Source organism: Poecile atricapillus, chromosome Z (assembly GCF_030490865.1).
Source record: "Poecile atricapillus isolate bPoeAtr1 chromosome Z, bPoeAtr1.hap1, whole genome shotgun sequence".
Taxonomy (NCBI): Eukaryota; Metazoa; Chordata; class Aves; order Passeriformes; family Paridae; genus Poecile; species Poecile atricapillus.
In genome coordinates this window covers 114,682,203-114,707,617 of record NC_081289.1, presented here as the reverse complement: position 1 = coordinate 114,707,617, position 25,415 = coordinate 114,682,203, and the positions used below count along the sequence as shown (strand labels likewise).

At 36.9% G+C, this 25,415-nt stretch overlaps 1 protein-coding gene across 16 annotated transcripts in view; it reads right to left on the bottom strand.

Moving 5' to 3' along the window:
• MPDZ (multiple PDZ domain crumbs cell polarity complex component) overlaps positions 1 to 25,415 on the bottom strand; it is a 103,484-nt gene that overhangs the window by 38,422 nt on the left and 39,647 nt on the right. For 9 of the 16 annotated variants that reach the window (XM_058826112.1, XM_058826111.1, XM_058826116.1 and 6 more), the window contains 13 exons: positions 24,839 to 25,034; positions 23,499 to 23,597; positions 21,457 to 21,536; positions 20,605 to 20,751; positions 19,250 to 19,417; positions 18,070 to 18,255; positions 15,027 to 15,236; positions 12,408 to 12,524; positions 9,743 to 9,901; positions 6,630 to 6,914; positions 5,612 to 5,735; positions 2,956 to 3,154; positions 37 to 78 (listed from right to left, as the gene is read on the bottom strand). In XM_058826112.1, coding sequence (XP_058682095.1) covers positions 37 to 78; positions 2,956 to 3,154; positions 5,612 to 5,735; positions 6,630 to 6,914; positions 9,743 to 9,901; positions 12,408 to 12,524; positions 15,027 to 15,236; positions 18,070 to 18,255; positions 19,250 to 19,417; positions 20,605 to 20,751; positions 21,457 to 21,536; positions 23,499 to 23,597; positions 24,839 to 25,034 — 2,012 coding nt within the window. The remainder of the gene's footprint in view (positions 1 to 36; positions 79 to 2,955; positions 3,155 to 5,611; positions 5,736 to 6,629; positions 6,915 to 9,742; positions 9,902 to 12,407; positions 12,525 to 15,026; positions 15,237 to 18,069; positions 18,256 to 19,249; positions 19,418 to 20,604; positions 20,752 to 21,456; positions 21,537 to 23,498; positions 23,598 to 24,838; positions 25,035 to 25,415) is intronic. The other 7 variants (XM_058826119.1, XM_058826123.1, XM_058826126.1 and 4 more) reach the window with 4 other exon arrangements.

The following is a 25,415-nucleotide window of genomic DNA, read 5'->3' as shown; positions in this document are numbered from 1 at the left end:
AGAGCCATAATGAGTTTCTGAATTGCCAATACTCACACATAACAGAGGGCCTGATCATCAGCAGGTGCTGGAGAAGATCTAGAATGTGAAGCATACGATGCAGCATCTTTTTACAACAGTGTTAATTAATATCAATGTCTCATGCTGAATGCAAGAGGCATACTTATGTATATAGAAATTGAGCTGTTTTTTTTTTTTTTCCTTTCCTTTTTTTTAATCCTGTTCTACCTCCATCTACATCTAACCCAGAAAACATCTGCTCTTTATTATTGTCTATAGCAGTGATTATTAAGAGGCATGGACAATGGAATTGCAATCTCTTTTATTTCTTGATCAGGAATTCATCTCCCCTTTCAGTCAGGTGAATTCTAATTCAGCTTTATAATTATCTGACAGATGTTACAAGCAGCTGCTGCTGAGCACAAAACACTGGCATTATTATGGAAATATAAGAGCTCCTGGCAAGATAGAGTGAGAAGTGAAACAGAATGCATTCAGTGAAGCCACACATCTGGTTTTCTACACACCGAGGGGAAAAAAAATTAAATATACAACTCAGACTGCTGGTTCTTGAACTATTCAAAATCAAATATTCTTTAACAGAATTAAAGAATGCCTTTACATGACCAGTAAGAATGGCTTTGTGTTTTCTCTGCAAATACTATTTGCTACTGTTTGAAATACAGTTTTGGAAGCAAAATACTTCTGCCTAATCACTTTTTGGGGGCACCCTGCTACCCCCAAAAAGCTCAGTCTAAAAGTTAAGGGTTAAATTTTGCAGTAAGGACTAAGAGGAATGATATCTAGATGTTCATGTCCGAGTGCTAGCGGACGCTTGTTTTCCAAGGAAGACACCTAAGAGATCCAACTTAAATCTTTGAAATGATGGCCCTTAAATAAAAAATGCTGCAAGGTGATGCACCACATTAGCTCTGAATTGACAAATAGGGGAGGTGAACAAAGGAGGGGTGTGTATCCTTCTCAGCAAACATGAAGAATTATCTTAACATGAAGCCACTCATCTCCAGATTTCTGATTTGGGATGTTACCCATATGTTTGTATCATAATACTTTCCAGGGATCCTGTACTTTTCATTCAAGTTAAAAATTAAAGAGAAGTTTGATTATGCTGAATAGATTTATAGTAAAACTATGTAGTCCCAAAAATACTGTAGTTTTTCTTGCAAGACTCCTTTAGAAGCTACCGAAGGATTTACTCTTCCTGTTTCTACAGCTGAGAAGCTGGATTTACTTTAAAACTTGTCATAGGAATGCAGCAAAGAATATAAATACAAAACAAAAGACAAAAATATTTTTTTGTCTTTTGTTTTGTACATATGTACAAACCGCCTCTTTTCTGCAGTATCTTTCAGAACTGGGATGCATTTTTCCCTGCAAAATCTGAATATCCACACCTAAGGCAGGATTTTAATATTTCCAACATATCCGCAAAAGAGTAAGACTACAAAACAAAACTTGTAGCCACACAGCATAAAACACAGAAGCTATAAAAGGATAAGCACAAATAATGAACACACTTGTATTTGATCATGAACTGCAGCACTAAGAAAAGACTCCTCATAGAAGAATGGTGCTGCAGCATTTGTGTTTCTAAGCAGATATACACACACATGCATGTGCACATACAACTGATTTCAGTCATGACAGTTGTGAGTTGTAATCTGGAAGCCTACAATAATAACCAATGTCATACTTTATCAACACTGACTCGCTTATATTCCTGACACCATTAATAATAATGTAATTCATTATATGAGCATATCCCTTTATTAAAACAGGCTTACATTAAATCATAATCTTAAATGCATAACATCTATGGGGCAGGCAAGTAAACCTAGTACCCACAGAGAAGGTATTTTGCCCACCTGTTCCCAAAACACTAGGTCTCTTCCAAGCTAGAATACTTCTTGTTGAGTATGGAATGCGCTGCTGTTCATTTTGAACTCACTTCTAACCAGTTACTTGTACTCACGATGGGACTGGACTGATTCTTTCAAGGCCACCCTCTTGAGTAAATAAAGGCTTCTATAACCAACAACTCCATTAATCCATTTCCATATTTGACCCAATCAATATCACCACAGGCTGAACAGAGAAAACAGTCACTAGATTTTGAAGCTCTAAACTCAGCACTGGTGTGTCTACAGTTCCACCCACATCTTTAGGACCAGCTTCATTTCCAGACAGTGCTTGTAGGCAAAGTTAATTCCACAACCACAGCAACTAGAAAGAATTGTACTTCAAGGCAGTTAAAATTTTGTAAATTGTGTGAACTTGAAAAGAAGAAACTTTCTCCTCAAGTGGATTTCTTAAAAGTTGTATTACTTACTGGAAATTTAAAACTACTACTACCAAGGGCAGACAGTTATGCACAAGAACAACAGCTCGTTCATATGTACTAATAAAAATTGGAAGTGACTACAAAAAACAGTGTTTCTACTGTTTGTCACAGACATACTGAAATGTTTTAAGCATTAATCTTCTGCATTAACATGATATTTCATACTTTCTGTCTGGCACCCAAAACTAAAACCCATTAAAAAAACTAAATGAAATTACTTGTGCAATGGCCAGGACAGTCCACCTTCAAGAAACACAAACATCTTGAGAAAATTTTAACTTTCTTTAGAAGACTCATACATAATATGAATACAAAATTCTGTCCAATCCTATTCTTTCAAAAAAAACTAGCCAAGGCAGTAATAATGATAATACTCATAACAGTGATTTCTAAGAGCATCTGAAGCCTCTCACACAAGTGATCTCATCATTGAAATCCACAGAAATGTAATCTGAAGGTGATTAGCCAACTGATGCTACAATTTAAAGGTAAATTGATGTGTAATAAAATTTTCATTTAAAATACTTGCATAAATAAACAAATTTTGAAAATCAGCTTTTTCCTACTATAACTCATCATCTAGTTTTACCTACTTTATGTCTGGTCCAATGAGAGAATGTCGTCTCAGCATAGCCCGGGCTTGTGCATTGGTTAAGTTAGTGGTTGACTCTTCATTAATGGACAGGATGCAGTCCCCCACACCAATCCGTCCATCACGACTTATTGAGCCTCCATGGATGACACTGCGAACTATCATTCCCAAACCATCTTTATTGGAACTTACTGTCATCCCTATAGTAAACACACATGAAACAGTTAATGTCTTTGAGCCACAGCTCTGGGTGCCAAGATAAAGAAATGTAACTTGGGGTTCAGGGAAAGGAAAAGTCAGTCAGCTGACCAGCCAGTATCATCAAGTCTATAAGTATTGCTCATACTTTCCCCCTTTAAGACAGCAACTACAAATCACAATCACAGTAACTTTACCTTGTTGTCAGTTCACATACTCAGCTCAATGCATGAAAAATTAAGACAGTGGAATATTTAAGCAAAAAATAAGAAAGACAATGAAATTGCTTAAAAACCATTTAAAATCACCACTCTTCTAATGGTTTACTGATTTCATATACATACACATTTCACTTTCATTTATGACAACTCTCTTTGGAAAGAAGGTGAAATGAATAAACAGGTACTTAACAAGCTGAAAACAAATACACACTTATTTTCAACAGAAAACATGAATTAGATCCCACTGAGATGGTGGCTGCCTTCCCACTCTCCCACTCTCCCTAAGCCGTAGCTTAGGCCCAGAAGAGTATCCTGACTTTTGTGGAAGTCTGCATATTGCTAATTGATACAGATCAGTATTTTACTTAAAACATTATCCTACCTGTGGAACACAAGGATACTGCTGCTCAATATTTATACCCTTTAACTCTACCGTCTTTCCAGAAATGGGAAATAAGACACATATGCTCTTGGCCTCTCCTCTCCCATGGGGAACCTATAGGGACTGACTTATGATGGTCTTCATATGTCCCTGTGACTGTTCTTACACACATGAGCTGTCACTTTTATCTACAGGGCAGCTGATGCTCATCAAACAGACCCTAGAAACAGTTTCAGGAAAAACTCAGTTCTTCACTAAGGTAGTGGAAAAGGCAGGGCTGGAACCCTTGAAGTCCTTCCTTGAGGGACTTCCACTATCTTAATACTGCTTAATAAAAAAACTTTTTATTTTTCTGAAATGTGGTTTGAAATTCTGAACCTAACCTTGCTGTTTGGTTAAGATAGTAACAGACATTACTGAGCGTAGTGTAATAGCACTTTAGGAAAACATCACACGTACAACAATATTCACATTTATATTTTGTACATACGTACAGTCTTATTTTTTATGCATAAAATGTCTGACAATATGGATCCTGACCCACGTTTATATTTTCATGCCATATTACACTTGACATGAAATTTGCTTTGATGTTCACTGCACTTAAATACTCAGACATATAAATAAAAACCTACTCCACTGAATGAAGGGTTTACTGCAAAGAAAACTTTTTTACAAAATCTAGATGCTTTGAAGTGCATTGTGACCTACACTTTATACAGACTGGCAATGAGGCCAGTAAATGTAGCAGTTAACCAAGCCCCTCATACCAATGAAAGATAAACCTTATACCCATATCAACCTCTTCTACATCTTTCTATTTTTGAGACCCTGATTTTAAACCAGATGGATTTGAAGGATGACTGTTTCATAAAGATGATGTGGCAGACTGAGCATCCAGCCATCAGAAAGCAGTTTATTCCAGGTTGAGGTCCACTGAAATACAGCATCACAGCTGTAAAAAAAACCTGACACCCACCTCTGCACAGCAAGGGAAGTTCTGACTTGAGACTTTTTATAAACATCCAATCCTGTGGACAGCTCCTTTTAAAGCATTTGAGGAATTACTGCTAATAGCAGCACCCACACAAAGCCCTGCCCTACCAATCCCAGAGAGTCTTATGCAGTTGGCTGGAAGAAACAGCACCAGGAACCTAAATCAAACCAAACAAACACACAAGCCACAAACAGTAGAGATGCATCACTGCCCTTCAACACAAAGCCCTCCTGACACTGGCTCTGGGAGAGTTCTATTCTTGTTCTCCCCCTCACACTGCCCAGGGCCACACCTGAGAGCAGGACAAGACAATGAAAAACATTATCATCAGTTGTGTGCGTTCACTCCAACAGGTGTTTCTAGCCAGTATGCTCAGGAAGTTGCAGTTTGCAGGTATCTAAAATCTTTGAACTTCACTACAAAATAATAATATCATTAAGCCAAAAATACTACCTATTAAATTTATCAATGACATGATTTTTGTTTAAAAATATTTGAATGTCTCATTTGTAGGTCTTTGACCACAGTGTTTTCTACAGCATTCCTTGGCTATATCTTGGTTTTCCATTATATTAATACATTGAAAAACAATGCATTAAAATTGTTCTGTTAACACTTAGGAAATACTGAACTCCTTTATGGGAAAACAGTTTCTCAGTGAGACTGCACATTTCACTTTTGTGTTCACAGCACCATCAAATGGATACAGTGCCATCACAGTCAAACAGGGCAAGACAAGCAAAGAAAGATATCCTGTCCCCCCTAATTGGAAAATATTTAGTTTTTACTAATTAAACAGGGAACATACAAGGGAAACCATGTTATATTCCTGAAGAATTTACAAAATTCACTAACTTACCTAGGCTTGAATTGCCTTTTGCAATAATTATAGTCTTCTCATACATGTTTTTCACTGAATTTGGGGGTGTGGAATTTCCCTCCAAAGATACAGGGCATCTCTTTTCCACTAAAAGCAATTGATCCTAACATAAGGGAAAATAACACCAGTTCAGATTACCAAGATAAAAGTATGATTGGTCATACTGATCTCAACCACTCTTGCCTTACTCAAAAGCCATGCACATAATTACATGAGATTTCTTATACAGATATTGGAAAAATCAGTTCACCGAAGATCATGATTTCTGTTTTCATTCAGGCAACAAACCAAAGCTATCACAATGCACACTTTTAATTTAAGGGCATCAAAATTAGTAGAATGAATTCAAGGGCTTCAGATTCATTCACAGATGTCTGACAATCTACCGGTACTAAAGTAACAAATCTTGTAAGACATTTCAGCTCTTTTAAGCATTTCTTAATAAATCATTGAAGGAAAACATAAGAAATATGTCACAGTGACTGTCATATAAAGGAAAATTGTGTTTGGACACTGTAGCATCACAGGTCAGTTTGTGAGCTGAAGTGCACAATATGATTCCAAGACATTCACACCACATCCCCCTTGGTTTCCAAAAGGCCCAGCTGCAGCTGTGTGCCTCCCATTTGCACTCATGTCCCTGTGAAGGTTATCAAGGGCTAAGAAAAAACTGCCCAGGGGTTACACTGTGGTCCAGCAGTATCTATCATGTGAGGCCTGAGAAGACTTGTATGTACCCCTGCATCGACAGCCTCTGAGAAAATACAATCTTGATGGCATAAATTATGTCCTTTTTTGGAAAGATCTATATCCCAAAGTTTTGATGTGAGCTAACAAATAATCAAAGAAATATGCATGGCTATTGGCCTGTAACAATTTCTGCAGGAAATTTTTGGGTCTAATTACAGGCTTTCTGTATGTTTTTTTAATTATTATTAAAAAAAAAAGAAAAAAGAAAAAAAGAAAGAAAAAATAAAAATAAGGCAAATAACTTTACTTTTTCATTAGAATTAAGATGTGTGGTACTAGCAAGGCTTGTATTTAGTACAATTTCTGATGCTGTCTGAGATCCAGTCCATGTTGCTGTATTTTCACTTTCATTTTGGTTGATATCTGAAACCTCCAGAGTCAGATCTGTTTTAGTAAAATCACTTGCAGTTTCCAGGCTACTGTCCACTACAGGCTTTTCATCTCTCAGTCTCTGATTCAGATTCATGTTGTACAGATTCTTCTCAGATACATGGAAATCAGCTGCAGCACTTGGGCATTCCTCTCCAACAGACTGTTTAACACAGGAGACAATGAACAATCATCATTCATTTGTAGTAAAATTCAAAACCACGTTCATGATAGAACCTTAAACAAAATCTAATCTCATAGAATTTAAACATACTGCTGTAAGATCAGCAAGATCAACCTCATCTGTAGTTCCCTACAGGCATTCATTCTACTATAAAATGAACTTGATTTCTGAGATGATTTCTTCTGCTTTATAATACCAGAAATCAGTAAAATAAGTTACTAACTAACTTGAATAACTCCAGTAAGATTTTAAAATTCAAGCATCCTGTTGTTTTTCTCAGGTGAAAGAACTTTGCTAGACCAATATCTTTACTTTCAGCACACTTAGCAAGCAAAGAGGAATTTAAAGAAGATCAGACAATAAGAATGCAATGTTATCATCTATGTAACCGAGCAGAAACATTAAGATTTCTCTTCCTCAGCAAGAGTAAGAACTACAAGAAGTAAGAACTTGTTCAGACATCAGCAAAATGTGAATATGGGGGATTTGAAGTGTGAGAACAATGAAATACAATAATGCAATTATAGAAGCTTACCAGTCAATAATTATTTCAAATATACCAATTATGGCTGCAGTACCATAAATATGTTCTCTACACATTTGTTTAGACTTCCAAGATTCTGAGGCCCTGTTTTTGAAATGTTTCAAGGGATTTCAATAATCACAATATTCTGAAAGAAAAAAAACTTCAAATATTCTGTAGCTGACCTTTTAAAAACATGTTGGCCATTAGATTTTAAAAAGATATATCAAGAACTTAGAAGTTAGAGGCTCTGTATCAATATTAGGGATTTCTTTGCTGAAATGCAATAAAGTAACTCAAAATCAACTACCTCTATCTGTGTTAGTTGTTACTCACTGGTCCTATTAATTGTTCTATTGCTTCTCCAAAAAGCTGGGGAGACATTGTGGATATTTTGCAATATTTTGTCTCAAGAGCCTTAGAATTATTTTTTGTAAACTTTCATGAAGTGCATACATGCTTGTACTGTCCCCTGACAAGAATCAAAAAAGGCTTACCAGTAAATAAGTGGTTTAAGTAACAGCTGAGAAGATAATTGAGCAGAGCCTAAATACAACTAATCTTCATGATATAATCAAGGACATAATTTCCTACCTTTTTGAGAACAGAACACGATACAATAATCTATTGAAATTATTTTATAAGGTTTCAAATATACCTAGGACATCTACTTTTAAGTCCGTTTTTTACCCATTTCCAAATCAGTGAAAACATGTATCAAATCATACTCTACATTTATTTCATATTCCATAGATACATATTAAGAGTTGCACCATATACTAATTTTTATTTTTGTTTCACTTAAAGAAAAGCCAATGCTATAATTTTCTAGGACAAACACAGTTCCAGGAATTCATACCTATACTAGCATGTGGCCTCACTAGAGCATCTGCATTGTTTTTTTTTAAAAAAAGCCCTTAAGTTTTATGTTTTTCAACACCCTTTTTTTAAATGTGACAACAAAATGTGACACACTCAGAACCTGCCCTGCAGCCAGAAACAGCTGAAATATTTGTGCATCCCTCACAGCATCAAATAGCGCTGTTTTAATTTTTACTGCATTTCATTAATGAACAGATTTTCCCACTAGGTTTGTTTTTTGAATCATGAATAAGTTACTTGAGAACTTAATACTCACTTCATACTGGTGTACAGAGACAAACACTGAAAAATCAGGACTCTGGTATTTTAAAAGAGTAGGTAAACCAAAGTTATGTTTAAGCCAATGGCAAAAATAACTAAAGACTTTCTAGAGCCTCAATGCGATATATAATGTAAGTCCAGTCTCTATCTCACAAAATACTCCTAAGCATGCAAAATGCATAATCCATTTAAGTAACAATTACAGAGTTAAACAATGCAAGCTGTCCCATTGGCACAGAAGAGATGTGCTCTTCTGTGGATTAGGAGAAACCATTAGGAGATGAATCTAGCTTTCTAGCCAGTGCCACATAAGGGCTAAAATATTCCAGAAAGGTTAACAGGAATTACTGCAGCTCAGGCGTTGCAGAAAAAGCAGTAGCTTCTCTATTCAAGACCACAGACTGCAAACCCAGTGGTTTTCAATGAAGACTGCTAGGAGAACGGAAGTGGAAAGGTCTAAGTTAGTAAAATAAATCTAAATATTTAGAAGAAAGAAAGAATATGAAAAACCATGGAAAGAAAGAAAACATGATCAGGTCATTATGGGTATTTGACCAAGAACCAAAAAAGCCACTGATCTTCTTAATAATCTTAAATAAATCTTAATTTATTGCTTTACATAATAATTATCAGCAGGGTTTTCTCTGATTTACTTTACTTTTTACTTTACTTTTACTCTAAATTACAGAGTTTCATGGATTTAACTACAGCATCATTATAAAATTTTCATTTAAAACCACAGAAACATATTAATTATGAAGCATAAAAGTAAAAATCAGGAAAAAAATTTACTCTTGCTTTTTACACTGAAATATAGAGCAACAGGGCTCAACAGAGAGTTACCACTCTCTATTATGCTTTGAATGACAATTATATTTTTCTAGCAGACTGCTCACCACTTTAATACTACAAACATCTCACCATACTCTGACTAATTCATGCTTTATCTAGCAAAAATCCAAGCTTTGTGCCTTCTGTCTACCTCTCTCTTCAACAAAGACATCTACAAGACATCAGCACTACTTTAAACAAAATTTTCCCTGGTGACACACACAGCATTTTGAACCAGGATGACACAAAACATTTATATCAGATAATACAGCCTGCTCACTGTAATAAATAAAACCATCCTCGATTTTACCTTGGGAGATGATAATGGAAGAGAGAAGCTGTTGTTCACCTCACTGCTACAGGCACTGTCATGCAGAGCTGTCACTGAATCCTGGAAGACGTCTCTCTCTAGAGAATACTGTGATTCAAAGGTGGACTCATCCGCTAGATCTGCCTCGCCAGAGTCCACCTAACAACAAAAGCAATTCAATCAGCCAGGCTGTTGCCATCACACCACATAAGCCCCAAGCACATGCACACCAGCCACTACATACTGATACTTTTCTTCTTTTTTATTCCATATTTTAGTTTGAAATTACATTTGCACAGCAGGAAAATTTTGCTTGCAGTAAGTCTGTGTTACTACTTCCTCAAAGGTTGCAAAGAATATCTGAAGTAAAGCAAGAGCCTGAACCACAGTAAGCTGTGGGGCTGAGGCACACTCATGCCTATTAATAGAAGTACAAAGTATTGGGAGAATTCTACTGTACTTCTTGGTGTCTATATTCTGATTTCTTTGGGGCTTCTTTTTTCTTTTCAATTTTCTTTTACAAAAATTAGCACGGAGAAAATAAGGAGCTTCACATGGTGGCACATGTCAGGAATGTTCCCTTGTCTTTTCAGGCTCACTTATTTTTATGATCTTTTAAAATCTGGAAACTGCAGTGCTTTACAGTGCATCTATATGAAAAAATCATTATGTGTTTTTTTTAAATATATTTTAAATGGCTTTGCTTTTTACAACAAGATTACAATGGGCATTCCTATATTTCTATTTCTCTTAAATGAGAAATAAAAATTTTTAAAGAGTTTCAGACATTTACATGGGTAGTATTTTCGCCATTTTAAAAAATGAAATGTATTTTTTTCCAAGACTCACATTCTTTTAAATACTAGAATAAAATTAAGCCCTAGAAACCCTAATTAATGGTGCTACAGTTTGATTACTATTTCATCTCCCCGGAAGAGCTCAAGATAATAATAATAAATAATAATAATAAAAATGATCACTGGGTTAAGAGCCATGACTGTATCATAAACTTGTATGAAGCAGATGAGTGTACCCATCTACAGAGATGGGATCTAACTTGTTTTTCAGCCCCTGTGGTTAATCGTACTATGAATCCATTACAGAAGTAGCAACAATCTGCAATAAATTGAACACACTGACTCCTTTTCAGGGTAAAAAGTATTATTTTTTTTATTATTTCAAGCCTGTAGACTTAACTGCTAATCCAAACTGCTTCTTTGCTGTAACTTACTCTCAGTTCATCTTGAAAATGCATATTTGTTTTACCAAAGCTATGCCCTAAAAAATGTATTGTGAAAATTCAGGACATATCTGTGAAATCTGAGTATAGATCTGCCTATGAAAAACATTATCTTGTATGTGCACTCTCAAAACATATCTTCAGCTGGGAGACTGCACATTTAGTTTCCTATTTTGCACATTTAATTAGACAACTGACAAATCTGATTGACAATTTTATTGTGTCATGTATCTTCACTGCTCTTTTTCGACAAGTTTCTTTTGATAGGAACCACAGATGGAAGTCAAAATTTTTAGATAGTTTTAATCTGATCATTTCAACACATCTTTAATTAAAGGTTATTTAGAATATAAAACTTGTGCTTCTTCTCAATGAATGGAGCAAGACAAATATGGTTAACTAACTGCTAAAGGTAACAAACTGAAGAATTAAAAACATGCAGTCTTGCTTAAAGGCAAGTTATTAAGCCAGTTTGTCATCTGCAAATGTGAAAAAACAGCAAAACTGCTGGAAGCAGTAATGCAGAGATTTTCACCTTTACAGGATCCATTTCAGGTTTTTGTTTATTTTTGAGTTTTTCTCTAATGAACAAAGTTCTGGTGTTTAGAAGCTGCTTCCCTGCTCAAGTCCTCAGAAAATGAGGGTCTAATAATTTCAACATCAGACCCAGACTAGAACAAACAACCATGAGATTACACACTTGGAAAACATACATATTCATGTGTATTCTGGGTTGGTTTTTTCTTTGTTTTTTTGTTTTTTTAAATTTGTGGCAGGAGGGTTTGGGGGATTTTTTGCTTTTTTGTAGCTGTTTCCTGTGTCTTTTTAATCTGAGCTCTTATTGATATCTTCTGGGCTATGTAAGGCACTGATTGCTCAGGTAAGCCACATTGTTTGTACAAGTGAACACCTTCTGACCTTGTAAATCTCATAATCACTGATTGATGTTGAAGGCTAAAGAATATTATTAGGAGGAAGTATTTGCAGCTTTTGAAGACTGTGTTCCTTGTAACGCTGGATTACATGCAAATAGAGAATACCAAAAACTTTCCATAGTAGAAAAATGATGTATTATGATACATAGAAAAACAAACACAAGAACATTTCTCTAAAAAGGTGAGATTTTGAAAGGGCTGCTCAGTGCATGCAAGGACAAGTGGATAGCCATGCACTTTTGAAAACATCAGAAAATACTTTTCTTTCCCTCAGCAATTAACATATCATAGGCCAGATCCACAGCTCATGCAAAAAGCCAAAGTCTCTAGATGCCAGTTTCTACGAAGTCAGAATCCATCCCACCTACAGTGGATGAGTAACGTGGAGTCTGCAAACACTAAAAAATAAGCATGGACAGTGACAAGGCAACTCCTTTCACTACACAAAATGCAAAGACTGAAGAAATCTGCGGTAAGTTGGGCCACTAACCAGAGCCAGCTCAGCATGGAAGAGGGCTGCATCAGCTGGCCCCTCCTCCTCAAGTGGCTGGGCAGTGTAGAAAAAGCAATCTTCCTTAGCAGAGACATAGCCCTCCTCAGGTGAAAGCTGCAGAAAGAACGAAGCTCTGAGTCGGATGAGTGGTTTGGACACAGCAGGTGCAGAGTGCATTCTGCAAGGGGGGCAGGGGGCTGTTTAGAAAGGCAAATGGATTCCAAATGCAGCAAAGAGATAATTTCAATCACAGTCACAGAATTCAGTTGGTAAAGAGACTTTTTTTTTTTTTTTTTTTTTCAAAATTACCTCAATTGATTCAGTTCCACACCTCATTCTGAAACCCCAAATAATAAAAAAGGCCTGTACAGGTATACCACAGAGTCCACAACTTAGTCTAGGCTCATTTTCAATTTCTGGTCTTAATAAAGATATACTAAAACTGCCATCACATCTGCCAACAGAGAAAGAGCCTAACAGCAGAGGTCTTTAAAATCTTTCTAGCCACAGAGCAATCTTGCTTTCAGGCAGGAAGATTTCATGTACTCTCTGTGTTTTACAATTGTATCTGTCAGCCTCTAGAGGACAAAACATAATTCTGACTATAAACCAATAGCTTTTTCTAACATAATTTTATAGCAGGTGCTTTTGTCCAGTACTGCAAAAAAAGCAGGGATTATTGGTAATATTTAATTAAAGCATAACACATGAAATATTGAAGTGCAAATGCCCTATGTTTACAACTTTAGGGAACATAAACAAAACCTACATGGATTTGCGCTTTTAGAGTGACATCTTCTAGAGTATGAAATTATTGATTGCAATTAGTGTGGAGACTCCAATAAAAAAATTAATTTAACAGAGCAAGTTAAAACATACTCTCTTACTATGAAAACATCAGAAAATACTTTGAAAAGTATTACAGAAAATGTTTGTGGGAACTTAAACAACAGCCATTCCCTCCCACTCTCTCCACAAAGATGTACTAAGAATGAAAATTTGATATCTACATCCACAAGGGTTGCAGGATTATCAATTCATGAAAAGCAAAAATGAACCCCTAAAACTGTGCTTGGGCTTACCAATATAGAGAAAACTATCTTCCTTGCATGTATGAACTAATGCCATTCTACTGATCTGAATTTAACCCAGCAGGGATGCTCATTCACTAGCATTCTTACTGCTACACTGTCTCAGTGACCATAGGTGTCCTTTAAACCTCCTTTTTTGAGTTGTTCCAGACTACCTTCTAAAACCGAGCCTGAAATAACCAGTTAGATGTAGACAAACTGAAGACTACACACTTTTACATAAATAAAGTGCATTGTTTAAATACAAAGATTGCATATATACTTTTGAGGGATTGGAATGGTAATGGGAAATGTGTGAAACACTTGCAAAAGGAGCAGGTGCTTTGTTAACCAGGCACAAAGTAACCACCAAGCTGCAGAGGGGGTGCACACCCACCACCCGAGGTCACAAACTGGGTTTGGAGCCAGACGAGGGAAGAGACTGGTAAAAAGCAAATCTTGTGAGGTGGGATAGTGCTTTTTATCCTGTCCATGTCCTTACACAAGAGGCTCAGGTGTGAAAACCCCGCTCTGGAGACATAGCGGGACACTCGCAGAAAGCCTGAAGGTATTCATTCCTTCTCATGGACTATAATTGGCTCAACTATGCTAACCTGAGAGGAAGCTGTAACATCTTAGGTGTCATAAACCATCAAAGACAGAAAATGCTTTGTCATCTATAGTGTTACATCAGACAGGGTAAAACTCTTAACCACACGGGAAGTACTTGGACATTCTCATCTAGCCTGAATGTATATTAACCCATTGAACTTTGTGTTTCTCAGGTTTCCCCCATGCCTGGTGGATCAAGACTGTGACCAGCACTTTGAAGAGGCACTGAAATTGCAACAACCAAGTCTTGTCACTGGATCCATGGGTGATGACTACATACCTTTCTACCCTTATCCATTCTCTTTCTCTTCCTGTATACTTTCTAAAGTGTTATTTTTATTGCTTTTATATTATTGCTATTTTATAAGCATATATATGTTTATATATTATTTATAAATGCAATAATATAAAAATGCCTACATTTTATGATTTGCCAAGTATTCTTCTATCTTAATGTTCTAAAGTTTGCAAGTAAAAATTTGTTAGTGAACCTCTTGAAAGTTTTGCTGTTTCTCCCACATACCACCCAGCATAAATCAAATCTCCCCAAGCAGAGTAACAGGCCTAATAATACTACACCTAGCATGAAAAGGAAACAGTAAATTCCACACAAATAAAATAAAAACAACTTCATGTCACCATCTCACACATTCAGAGAACCATGTAAAGTGTACAGTGTACAATATTATGCCTGTCAACTTTCAGCCATGAAAGACTCTGCTGTTTGCAAGGTGTTTTGCTGTTTTCTCAGCTGCAAAACAGGTGTGCTAGGTCCTGCAACAGTCATGTACTACCCAGGCCACCCCTACACACAAGACAATAGATGGGCCACCCAGCTGTACTCCAAAACACACAAAATGTATGAAGAAGTCAGGATCAGCATGTACCAACTTCAATGATATGAAAAGTACACACTGAATTCACAAATCCTTACAGGCAATGGTTTGGCAACTCCTATTTTAACTGTTCCTGTTGGGGCTCCTTTCAATGCTTGCACTGCTTCCTCCAGGCTGCCATTTTCCAGGTTGATATCATTGACAAACATAAGCCGATCTCCAGGAAGAAGCCTGCCATCTTGCTCAGCCACACCCCCAGGAACTAATGAGCGAATCACAATTACAGTGTTTGCTGGATCAACGGGATCCTAATTAAATAAAAGGAAGAAAAAGATTTAACTTTTTTTTTACTCTTTTATATCCTGAGAATTTTTAATTATGAGCTTTATTAACCAGTGTTGAGTTATGAAGAAGTGTTGCTCTCCTCTAGATGAACCTTCAGTAGCAGCAAACTATCTGTCTGTACTGTCCATACATTTAGACCTCCACTTATTTTTAATTTTTCAATGTGGAAATTATTACTCCTTTCTAGGTGATGTTCCATCATGTATCTCCAATATTAAATACTACTAAATTGCTCAGTGTTGTCCATACACATCAGAAATTCATATACTTCCTACTGCAACAACAGTGTTGCAAACTCCATCCTCCCTTATATTCAGAGGTTTGAGGACACAGGTGGACAGTGTAGACTGGGGAAATGTAACACATGCACTCTAGTGGAACAAATTACTTATTTTCAATAACTGTCTTACAGTTCATGATCTTGCTCAATTAAAAAAGCAGTTTTCAAGAGGCAAGGTCTTGTGTATGCCGAATTAATTACTTACATGAGAGAGGAACATACCAATATAGTACTCTAATACACAAGACAAACAAAGTGATGTTTGCTTTTAAGAAAACTGCTTTTAAGTGACCATCCTCAAACATACTGATTTTTATAAATAAAAGCTTACATCAAATACTAGTAACAGGAACATATAATTCTGCTGTAACAACTATCATACATGCAAAATATTTGTATGATTCTTACAGAACTACATTCACAAGGAACATCATGTTAATACTTCCAACACCCAGTTCACTTGAGTGCATGAAGAGAAAAAAACCCAAAAATGTAATCTCGTAACAGCTTTATTGACAGCAAATATAGCGAAAAGCAAACTACATCAACAATTGATTGACTGATCAATTGATTGTAGATCAAACTACATTTGATCTACAAATCAGCATGCATGGTAACAAGTTTCCATGTCAAGATGTACATCTGAAAGGAGGGACACCATCAAAGAGGGAGGGAGGGAAGGAGGGAGGGAGGGAGGGAGGGAGGGAGGGAGGGAGGGAGGGAGGGAGGGAGGGAGGGAGGGAGGGAGGGAGGGAGGGAGGGAGGGAGGGAGGGAGGGAGGGAGGGAGGGAGGGAGGGAGGGAGGGAGGGAGGGAGGGAGGGAGGGAGGGAGGGAGGGAGGGAGGGAGGGAGGGACATCAAGAAGGCCCTTAACACTTGATGACACTTACTGCAGTAGAAAGAATGCCATTTCCAAGTCCAAAACTAGCAGTGCTGCAAATAGTGCTTGACCCTGAGCATTGACACATTCCTCACTATTTTAATAACAAATACTTACTCTGTCACTTTAGATGGCACTGTGTGACATATTTTTTGGGGAAAAAAAAGAAACAAGCCTCTCTAGTCTGTGTGATAACCTTCCTTAGGATTAGAAATTATGTAGACCTTTCTACAGGCCTGCATTCTATAAAACATGAGGAATGTGTTAGCACAAACATAATTCTCCTCAAGTTTAGTCAATGTTCATTGAAAATGAATTGAAAACTTGATGGAAACAGCAAAATACAAATATAAATCTCCCTGTAAACTTACTGTTCACAGTCTTATAAGAAAGCAAAACTTCAGTGACAGTGAAATTTTTTTACTGCATATCAAAGGAGAGAATATACGACAATGCACAAATATTATAACATCAAAAAAGCGCTAAGTTTCAGAAAGCTGCCTAAAGCTGTAACATGAACTCATATTTGAAAAATATTTGAAACAACTTTAGGCACTTCCCAAAAGCCTTTAGTACTATTATCCATAAACAAAATTCAGTCACTAACCACATACACACCCACCATTTGTGTTAATGCTCAGAAGAGACTGAAGCAAAAAAAAGTTCTACTGTGTATTGACATGGACTTCAAACACTCAGGCTCATCTGTGATGTCTCATTGCAGAACATCATGAGCAACACTTTCAAGAGTAGTCAGTGTTCCTTCATAAAGGACACTTGCCTTTATCCTTCACATTATTACACTACACTGTTCTTCACCTTATCAGTGTGCAAATGCAAAATCTAAGCCATAGCTTAACTCTAAGGGTACCTGGGGCCCTAATTTCCACCTGGAAATTATCTCCAGATGTAAATGCATACACTCTTATGGACAAGATCCAGCAGAAACCTGGAAAGAGACCTGATCCCCACAGCACTGCAAAATAGCTCAGCAAAAGCCTACACTGACCTCAGGGAGAAATTACTTGACATTCACCTAAAAATTATCCACTGGAAAACTGGGAACAGGAGGAATATTTTTTCTGGCATCTTGACCAAGTGAAGCAAAGAGACAGTCAATGAACTGTTCATTGGCACACACCATGAAACACAGTTTAGATATCCATGAATTCTAAAGTCAAACACAAAATGAATCAGGACGTTTAAGCATGTCCCCGACAGACAGCAGCTAAGCAAGGGATTTCAGAATTACAGTTCTGGATTTTAGTAAATCCTGCTTTAAGCATTTAAGTCCTTTATTGGATCTTGCCCTAAACACCTCACTGCAGGTGCAAAATACATGGCTAAATGCCTAAATATGCCAGCTACATCATTCATTGTCCCTGGGTCACTAGAAGACAGCTTTGTGAAAACCCTGGTATATAACGGATTATCTGTTTTTCTGAACCAGTATTACCATCATCATTTGAACCTGTAGTCTTAACACAATGAGAGGAATATGTAATTACTGGAATGCCTACAAGCACTGATTAATTCTACTCTATTGCTTGGATTCAATTAATGAAATAATTAAAATATATAGAACTGCAAGATCTAAGCAATACGAAGTATTTCGTCCTTCATCCGAAGAAGTTACCTGATAGTCCAATATGCTAAATCCAAGCCCCATACTCCCTTTCTCCAGCTCAATGTGCTGTACTTCTGTTTCCCACATTGCCAGAGATGAGCTTTGCATCTCTTCCAAATTCTGACCCTCATCAGCTGTTTCCAATATTGTTCCCTCTGTGTCTGAGGAGCCAATGAATCCAAGTTCTATGTGGCCCTGAGAAAAAGAGTAAACAGTCACCAATAAAATGTAAACACTTGAGAATCTTTAGAGACAAAAATCTGCTTACAAAAAACAAAATAAAACCTAAGTGATATATCTCTAAACACAGAAGAAGAACAAGCACTCAGGAAATTTAGAAAACTCTGATAAACCTAGCACAACATTCAAATATCCTTTATAGCTAAGCTGCAAGTATATTAAATTACTCACTAGGAAAATATTTACAAAATAGAATTTGTGCCAAACGAAAATCTTCAAAACACTTTATTAGCATATGCATTCAAATATATGGGAAATATATATTATTACATAGTATGTCTAAAATATGCCTTTATTAAACTTAATCATACTGACAGTAGCCAGAATATCTAATAAAAGTAAAAAAACCACTTATGTACATAGACTGTTCTTCAGTCTGTTCTTCACTTGGTTTCACAGAGAAGTTTAGAAACTATAAGCCAAATATGACCCTTGCTCAGAACTCAATAGTTATCTATTTCTCTTTTCATACAAATGCTATTGTTTTGTATACTACACCCTAGGCCATTCCTAGATGTTTAGTTCACCAGGTTGCCCAGAGCTGTGCACTTATGAATAACATAAATGTCAGTCAAGGAATGCTTACACAGTTATCTGGAAAGCAAACCCAAAAAGCAAAGTCCAAAACTCAATTAAATATATTCAGATTCTAAAGAATCCACAGTACAACTTGCTATACTCCTATATCACACCTACAGAACAAGAAGAACAGCACTTGGAGAGATACCTCCACATCCTAGAATATTTTTGCCTATGACCAGCCAGGATTCGTATCTTCTGGTGGCATAAAAAATAGCCAATAAACATTATTTGCTGTTTCCTATTTGTCTGGCTCCAATTCCAAAAATATTAAAATAGATTTCTAATCATGTAGAAGAACTTTATCTCTTTTTTTTTTTTTTTTCTCAAGGGAACTGTCCTTTTCAGCAGTTGTTTAAAGTAAAAATACCTTTTCTGTGAGCTCAACTTCAGATAGGCTTAGACTTTCTAGTATTTCTGGTTGAGTGACAGGTGGAGCAACTGGACGACAACACACCATTGTCACCTTGATAGGCAGCTCTTTCAAGATACTGACCACATCCTTGTGGTTTTCTCCAAGGAGAGAAATCTCGTTCACCTCAATAAATAAAGAATACATAGTAGTTAGAACTACAGAGTATTTATAAGCACAACAAAAATGAGTAAAAGAAACCCCAAGCAAACCCCAACTCATTAATTTCCTCATTAAAGAAAGTAAAAATAAAAGCAACAAAAATCCCCATGCTAAGAGAAACTTTCAACCCTTAATTTCTATTCAATTTGGTGCTCAGCACCAAGGTATGTATTGAACTGAATGTATAGTCTTAAATTGCATGACACCACCCTACAAACACCACATACACTGTAGCTTCATGTTTATTGCATTCATGTAAACCAAATTCGCATCTTAGTTCTAAGAAAATAATTCAGAAAAGTAATTAGGTGTTTAGTCGCTTCACTGAGTAGGGATAATCCTATTCAATCTTAATGCTTTCACTACATAGTCTTTTTTGGTGACTGTCTTGGTTTCAGTTGGGATAGATTTAATTTATTCTCAGCAGCTGTGCAGCACTGTGTTTTGGGTTCAGTATGAGAGTAATTTTGATAACACACCAATGTCTTGGTTGCTGCTAAGTTGAATCTAGGATGTTTTACATGCTATGCCAGTAAGGAGGTACAAAAAAGGAAAAAAAAAACCATGAGGGAACGGCTGAGCTAAGTAACCCAGCTTAAATTAGCCGAAGGGATACCCTAGAGCATCATGCCCCCAGTATATAAACTGGGGAGTTAACTGAAAGGTGCTCTGATCAAGGCCTGGGGACAGGGCCTGGCATTGGTCAGCAGGTGGTGAACACTTGCACTGTGCACCACTATAGATGTTTGCTTTCTCTTTTTATTATTATTATTATTGTTATTATTTACTTTGTTACAATTATTAAACTGCCATTATCTCAACTTATAAGGTTTTACTTCTGACTCTCCTCCTCACCCCACCAGGCTGGGGGTGAGTGGGATGGGTAAGCAAGTGGCTGCATGGTGCTTACTTGTCAGCTGATCACAACAGAGACCTTGGACTATATAAAAAAATCAGCTACCAGCTGAGAAATGTATGTAAGCATATGTACTCACATAAATATATGTAAGTACATGTACAGTGACTACTCCACCACTAACTGGCATGCTGTTAGGTATATATCACTCCCATGGTCATAATCTCTGAGAAGAAACTTACTGCTCAAAAACCTTACTGAATGCAGACTAAGATAAAGTAGTATTTCATCTTACTTCCAGCAGTTCATCTCCACTGAATAGCTTGCCACTTCGTCCAACTGGCCCTTCAGGTAAGATAGATCTGATGAAATGATGACCCACTGTAGCTTCAAGGCTTATCCCTAACCCACTGCTTTCACTAAATTTGTTAACCACAGCCACCTAAAATAAGATGAAGAAATCTTTACATTTGTCAAATTTACAGCCAGATCTGTTACTTTCCATTTCAATTTACATGCAATGAGGTCAAAATTCCAGAAGTGAGAAACCAGATGTAGTATCATGTGTAATAGGGACAGGTAAAAACTGACTTGTTAATTACACTACACTTTCCAATTCTCAACTGGGAACTGCTTATATATTTAATAATACATCTGCAGACAGTAGATCTATGACATGTGATTTTGCTGTATCTTCTAAACTGAGATACTGCTTTTCTTCTGTATCTACCATATATGTTCTATGAAACATAAATAATTTCACATTTCTACACATGAAATTATTTATTCAGTATGCAAAAGAAGAATGAAGTTTCAAGTTCTAGCTAATGAAGGGAGCTTTGAAGTTAATATTAAGTTTTATTTTTTCTCTATTACACATTTCCTCCTGAAGCGAGAAAACTGGTGAAGCAGTAGTCATGGGCAGAACAATCTTACAAGTCTGTTATGGTTTTCATAAGAAAAATACACATCTATATCCAAAGTCTATAATTAAAATAATCTTAACACACTAAGGAGCATATGTGTAATTTTCATACATGAAGGAACAAATCCAGCACAAACATATTTCTCTCTATATGTTGTCAACATAATAGATGCACAGATAAAATAGATGCACATTTAACCATAGTAAACAAAATTTACCTACCACTATTTCATAATTCGAACCCATAATCCTCTGCCATTTTATCTTTGCAGCTGCTTCTTCTGTACTAGTTAGCTGGAAATCTAAAATTTATATTTAAGATTACTGTGACAAAGAATTAAAAAATGTAGTCAGCTCCTATAACTGATAAAGTATATGGAACATGCACAATGACATAATCATTCCCATGATGTCAGAATTCTCTTAAATATGACTAAAAACTTAGCATGTTTAGTCTCACCAAGCTTGGGTTTACCAGAGCAAAAACTCACAAAGCAGTACTAACATTTCAACCATGCAAAACTGAGTATTTTGAAAAACATGAAGGTCAGTCAAATAGTTTGGTGTATATGTCTGGGAAGAAAAGACACATACTAACCTCACAGTTGAGTCAACTTTTGGCAGTGTTTCAAGGTAACAGGCAAGAAGGAAATCAAAAGGTTGCATTCAAGCCCTATGTGTAGTGGTTAAATCAGACTACACGTGATCAGATCCCCCTGATCAGAGTGATTCAGGGGGATGGCCAAAATACTTAAAAATGTAAACTGCACACTGATCCTTTTGGACAGACCCTGTATATCACAGAGAATGTTCAAAAACACAATCTGGAGATTATTTTTTTTTTTTTAATTTTTAAAACCATGAGCACAACTGTGAAAGAATTTTCTGAAACTGTAAGCCCTAGAGGTCAGTAACAGAATGCAAGAAGTCTAAGCTCTTTGCTTTTTTTTTTTCTCCTAGACTCACATATATGCCCACATACAATGACATACAATTTTAATAGCCAAAGAACAGCAATGAACTTGAAAAGGAAGGAAGGGGAGAAGTACAGTGATACAGTGACAGGCTAGGTAGCAAACGGGCATATCGTAATTTGATTGAAAGTTTATTTGCAGGTTTGAAAATCAGAGAAATGCTTTCTTCCTGCTCATTCCTCCCTCATTCATATTGTCTAGTGTCTATGGCAGAAACCAGTAAAAAGCAGCATTTAGACACAACAGCCAGCAAACACAGCAGGTTTACTAGGATCCTACATATTCATGGTCTGGGCTGCATCTACAGTAAGTATCAAAATAAACTCTTCAGATTTGAATTCTCATCACAGGCAAAGACAAGAATCTTCATTACAAAGTTCTCAAATCCCACTGATTTTAGTAAGAATAGAAAATGACTAAGAGCCTCGGACAGTATTGTAAGTCTATTATTGCTCACAGACATTACTAAGTATAAAGTCAGATGCTGCACGGTATTCAAATAGGACAATACTTTCACCAAACCCAGGACACAGCAGTATCTGAAGGAAAGACATTAAAAGAAATCCTTTCATCTATCCAAGAAAATCAAAAAGTATGTGTTATGAAAACATACATATTGCAGAACTTTTCAATTTCCCCTTTTACTCTGGGAGCACAAAAATGTTACACATCAACTTGGCACATCAAGTTATGTCTGAATCTGAAAAGTATATCATCGCACAGGACTTCTGAAATGCTGAACAGTGTTCTAGGAGATCAAGTAGGAAAAAAATAGAAATAAGAAATTTTGGCAAAAAGTATGGGAAAATTTGGAGAATATCAGTGCACCAGAATTTACTGAATTTCAGAGTTATTAGAGAATACTGAATGAAATAAATGTAAGCTCAAGAATTTGTGAAAAGGAAATTAATAGGAAGATGCAGAAGTCCTGGAAGTATAGCTGGGCAGCTGCAGACAACTGAAAAGCTAATGGACAATAGGAAGGAAAATTGTTTTTCTAGACTAGACTGAAAAGAGTAGATATGCAAAACTAGACTAGGAGAGAGCTGAGCAAGTAGCCAAAGCAGATTGCTTCATATGACATCTTCAGCATGTAATTATTTTCAGACACTTACAGCAGTCCTATTCCTACAACACTTATGATTAAGAATACATGATTAAACGTATGATTACTTTGACTTTCTAGTTCTACCTCAGCTACAGAGCTCGCAGAAGATGGAAAGACAGACAAAACACCTGATCTTTGCGTAAGCACACAGAAGTGCATTTTCACAGAATAAAATATTAAACCTTGAGAACCTGTTTCCTGTTGTTTCATGTCATCTCCAATATTTACCACACTGGCACTGCATGGCAGTGATGGGGATCCCTGTTCTGTTTCATTGTTATCTGAAAAATAGAAGAAGTCTTTTCAGCTGTTTAGCTATTTTATATGTCATAATACTCATCAAATTCACAGGTATGCTCTGGGGCACCAACTCCCTCCTTCACTGGACTTCAGAGTACCCATATTTGGCATATGGAATCTGGCATGGGTGAAGAAACACCACATTTCAAAGACGTTGTCTTCTGCTAATGCTTTGCCTTCTCCAATGAGTTTCCAATGAAAAAAAACCAATGAAAAACCCAGCACACTACTTGCATTTCTGTGACTGAATGAAAATACATCTAAATTCAACATTCTTTAACATTCTTGTGTGATTTTTTTTTTCCCTCTTTATGCAATTCAGAAAGCTGAAAACAAAAAATGCTTCAGCCTGGGAGACCTGCATACGTGGCACACTCTTCATACATAGAAAACCTCTCCAACCACCAAGCTCTGCTATGTATGTTGCTTCCTGTCAGATGTCTTGAATACCTATTGGCTGGAGAAACAGCATTCTGAACACTTGGTCTATGCTTCTTGTTAAAGGCAGGAGTAAGAGGACAACATACAGTAACATGCTACTGGCACTTGTGTGAGATGGGGATTAGGCCTCCGTTGATTACTTATGACATACTGTCACTGACATCAAACTATAACACAGTAGCTGTTTTGCACTTCCAGCATTCAACCTGATTTTCAAGACGTGGCACATATACCTAAATATGTGCAGAGTATGTAAGATAAAGCTGCACTAATTTCATGTCATCAGCAGTAAAATTACTACTGGTCTTTGGCTTCTGAGCATTTTACACAAGCACTGTCAACACCCTATCAGCCCCTAAATACAGACTACTCCTCTCATACCTGTAGCTTGTAACAAGCAAGAGTAAAAGGGGATGAGATTGATTATGCTCATCAAGGAGGGTCTTTCTCAGCTTGCTTTTGAATACAGCTCTAACTCTCGAACATGAATAAAACATTTGCTACCTTCTTACCATTCAAGACTTGCAGGATCAAAGTCTTGAAGCAATTCAGCCAGAATGAAGAAAAGAACTTTCAACACTCACTTTGAAAATGTAGCAAATAATACCACTGTGTCTAAAAGATTAATCAAACCATAGCAGAGGAAATTCCACCCTCATGTGCAGCAGCTCTGCCATCTGTAACAGCTATCCAGAATGAAACAGGCCCATTTTATTTCCAGTTTGCATTTGAGAAGAAAAATGTTTCAAGCCAACTTTACAGTAAAGCCAGTTTTAATTACCTTTGGCTGTGGTACCATCCATTGTTTGGAATAGTAAGTCTTTTTCAACAGGAGCACTTAAGTCCTCCTGGGGTGGAATACGATTTTCCTGCTTAAGACCTCTTCTGATCAAAGTGAGCCGAACCGTTTGTCCCGTGTGCCGCAAAACGTCAACTGCTTGCTGGTTAGTAAAACCCTGAAGATTTGTTCCATCCACCTGCAGGATTAAGCAGCTTTTCAGTTCACTCAGGGAGAAAAAGCTCAGGGCAAAACAAGGCAGTGAGTTCTCACATCTGTTAGCCTAAGCAAAAAGCAAGTGGAGGAGCAAGAACAAAACCTGTGTAACTTTTATGTAATTGGATATGCTAGGCACTCCCGCTGGAGTACTCCAGAGCTAGGTGACAACCAACACCACAGCAAACGGGAGGAGTGCCCATCATGGTGCGGCCAGGCAGATTTGCTCTGCAAGGTGGGAGAGGATACAACATGTGCTGTGAAGGCCATATTGTGCAGCCTGTCTGCTCAACCACTTCAGCCATTCCTACCTCTGAGGAGAATATACTGGGTGAATAAACCAACACAGCCATGGCTAGGAGTT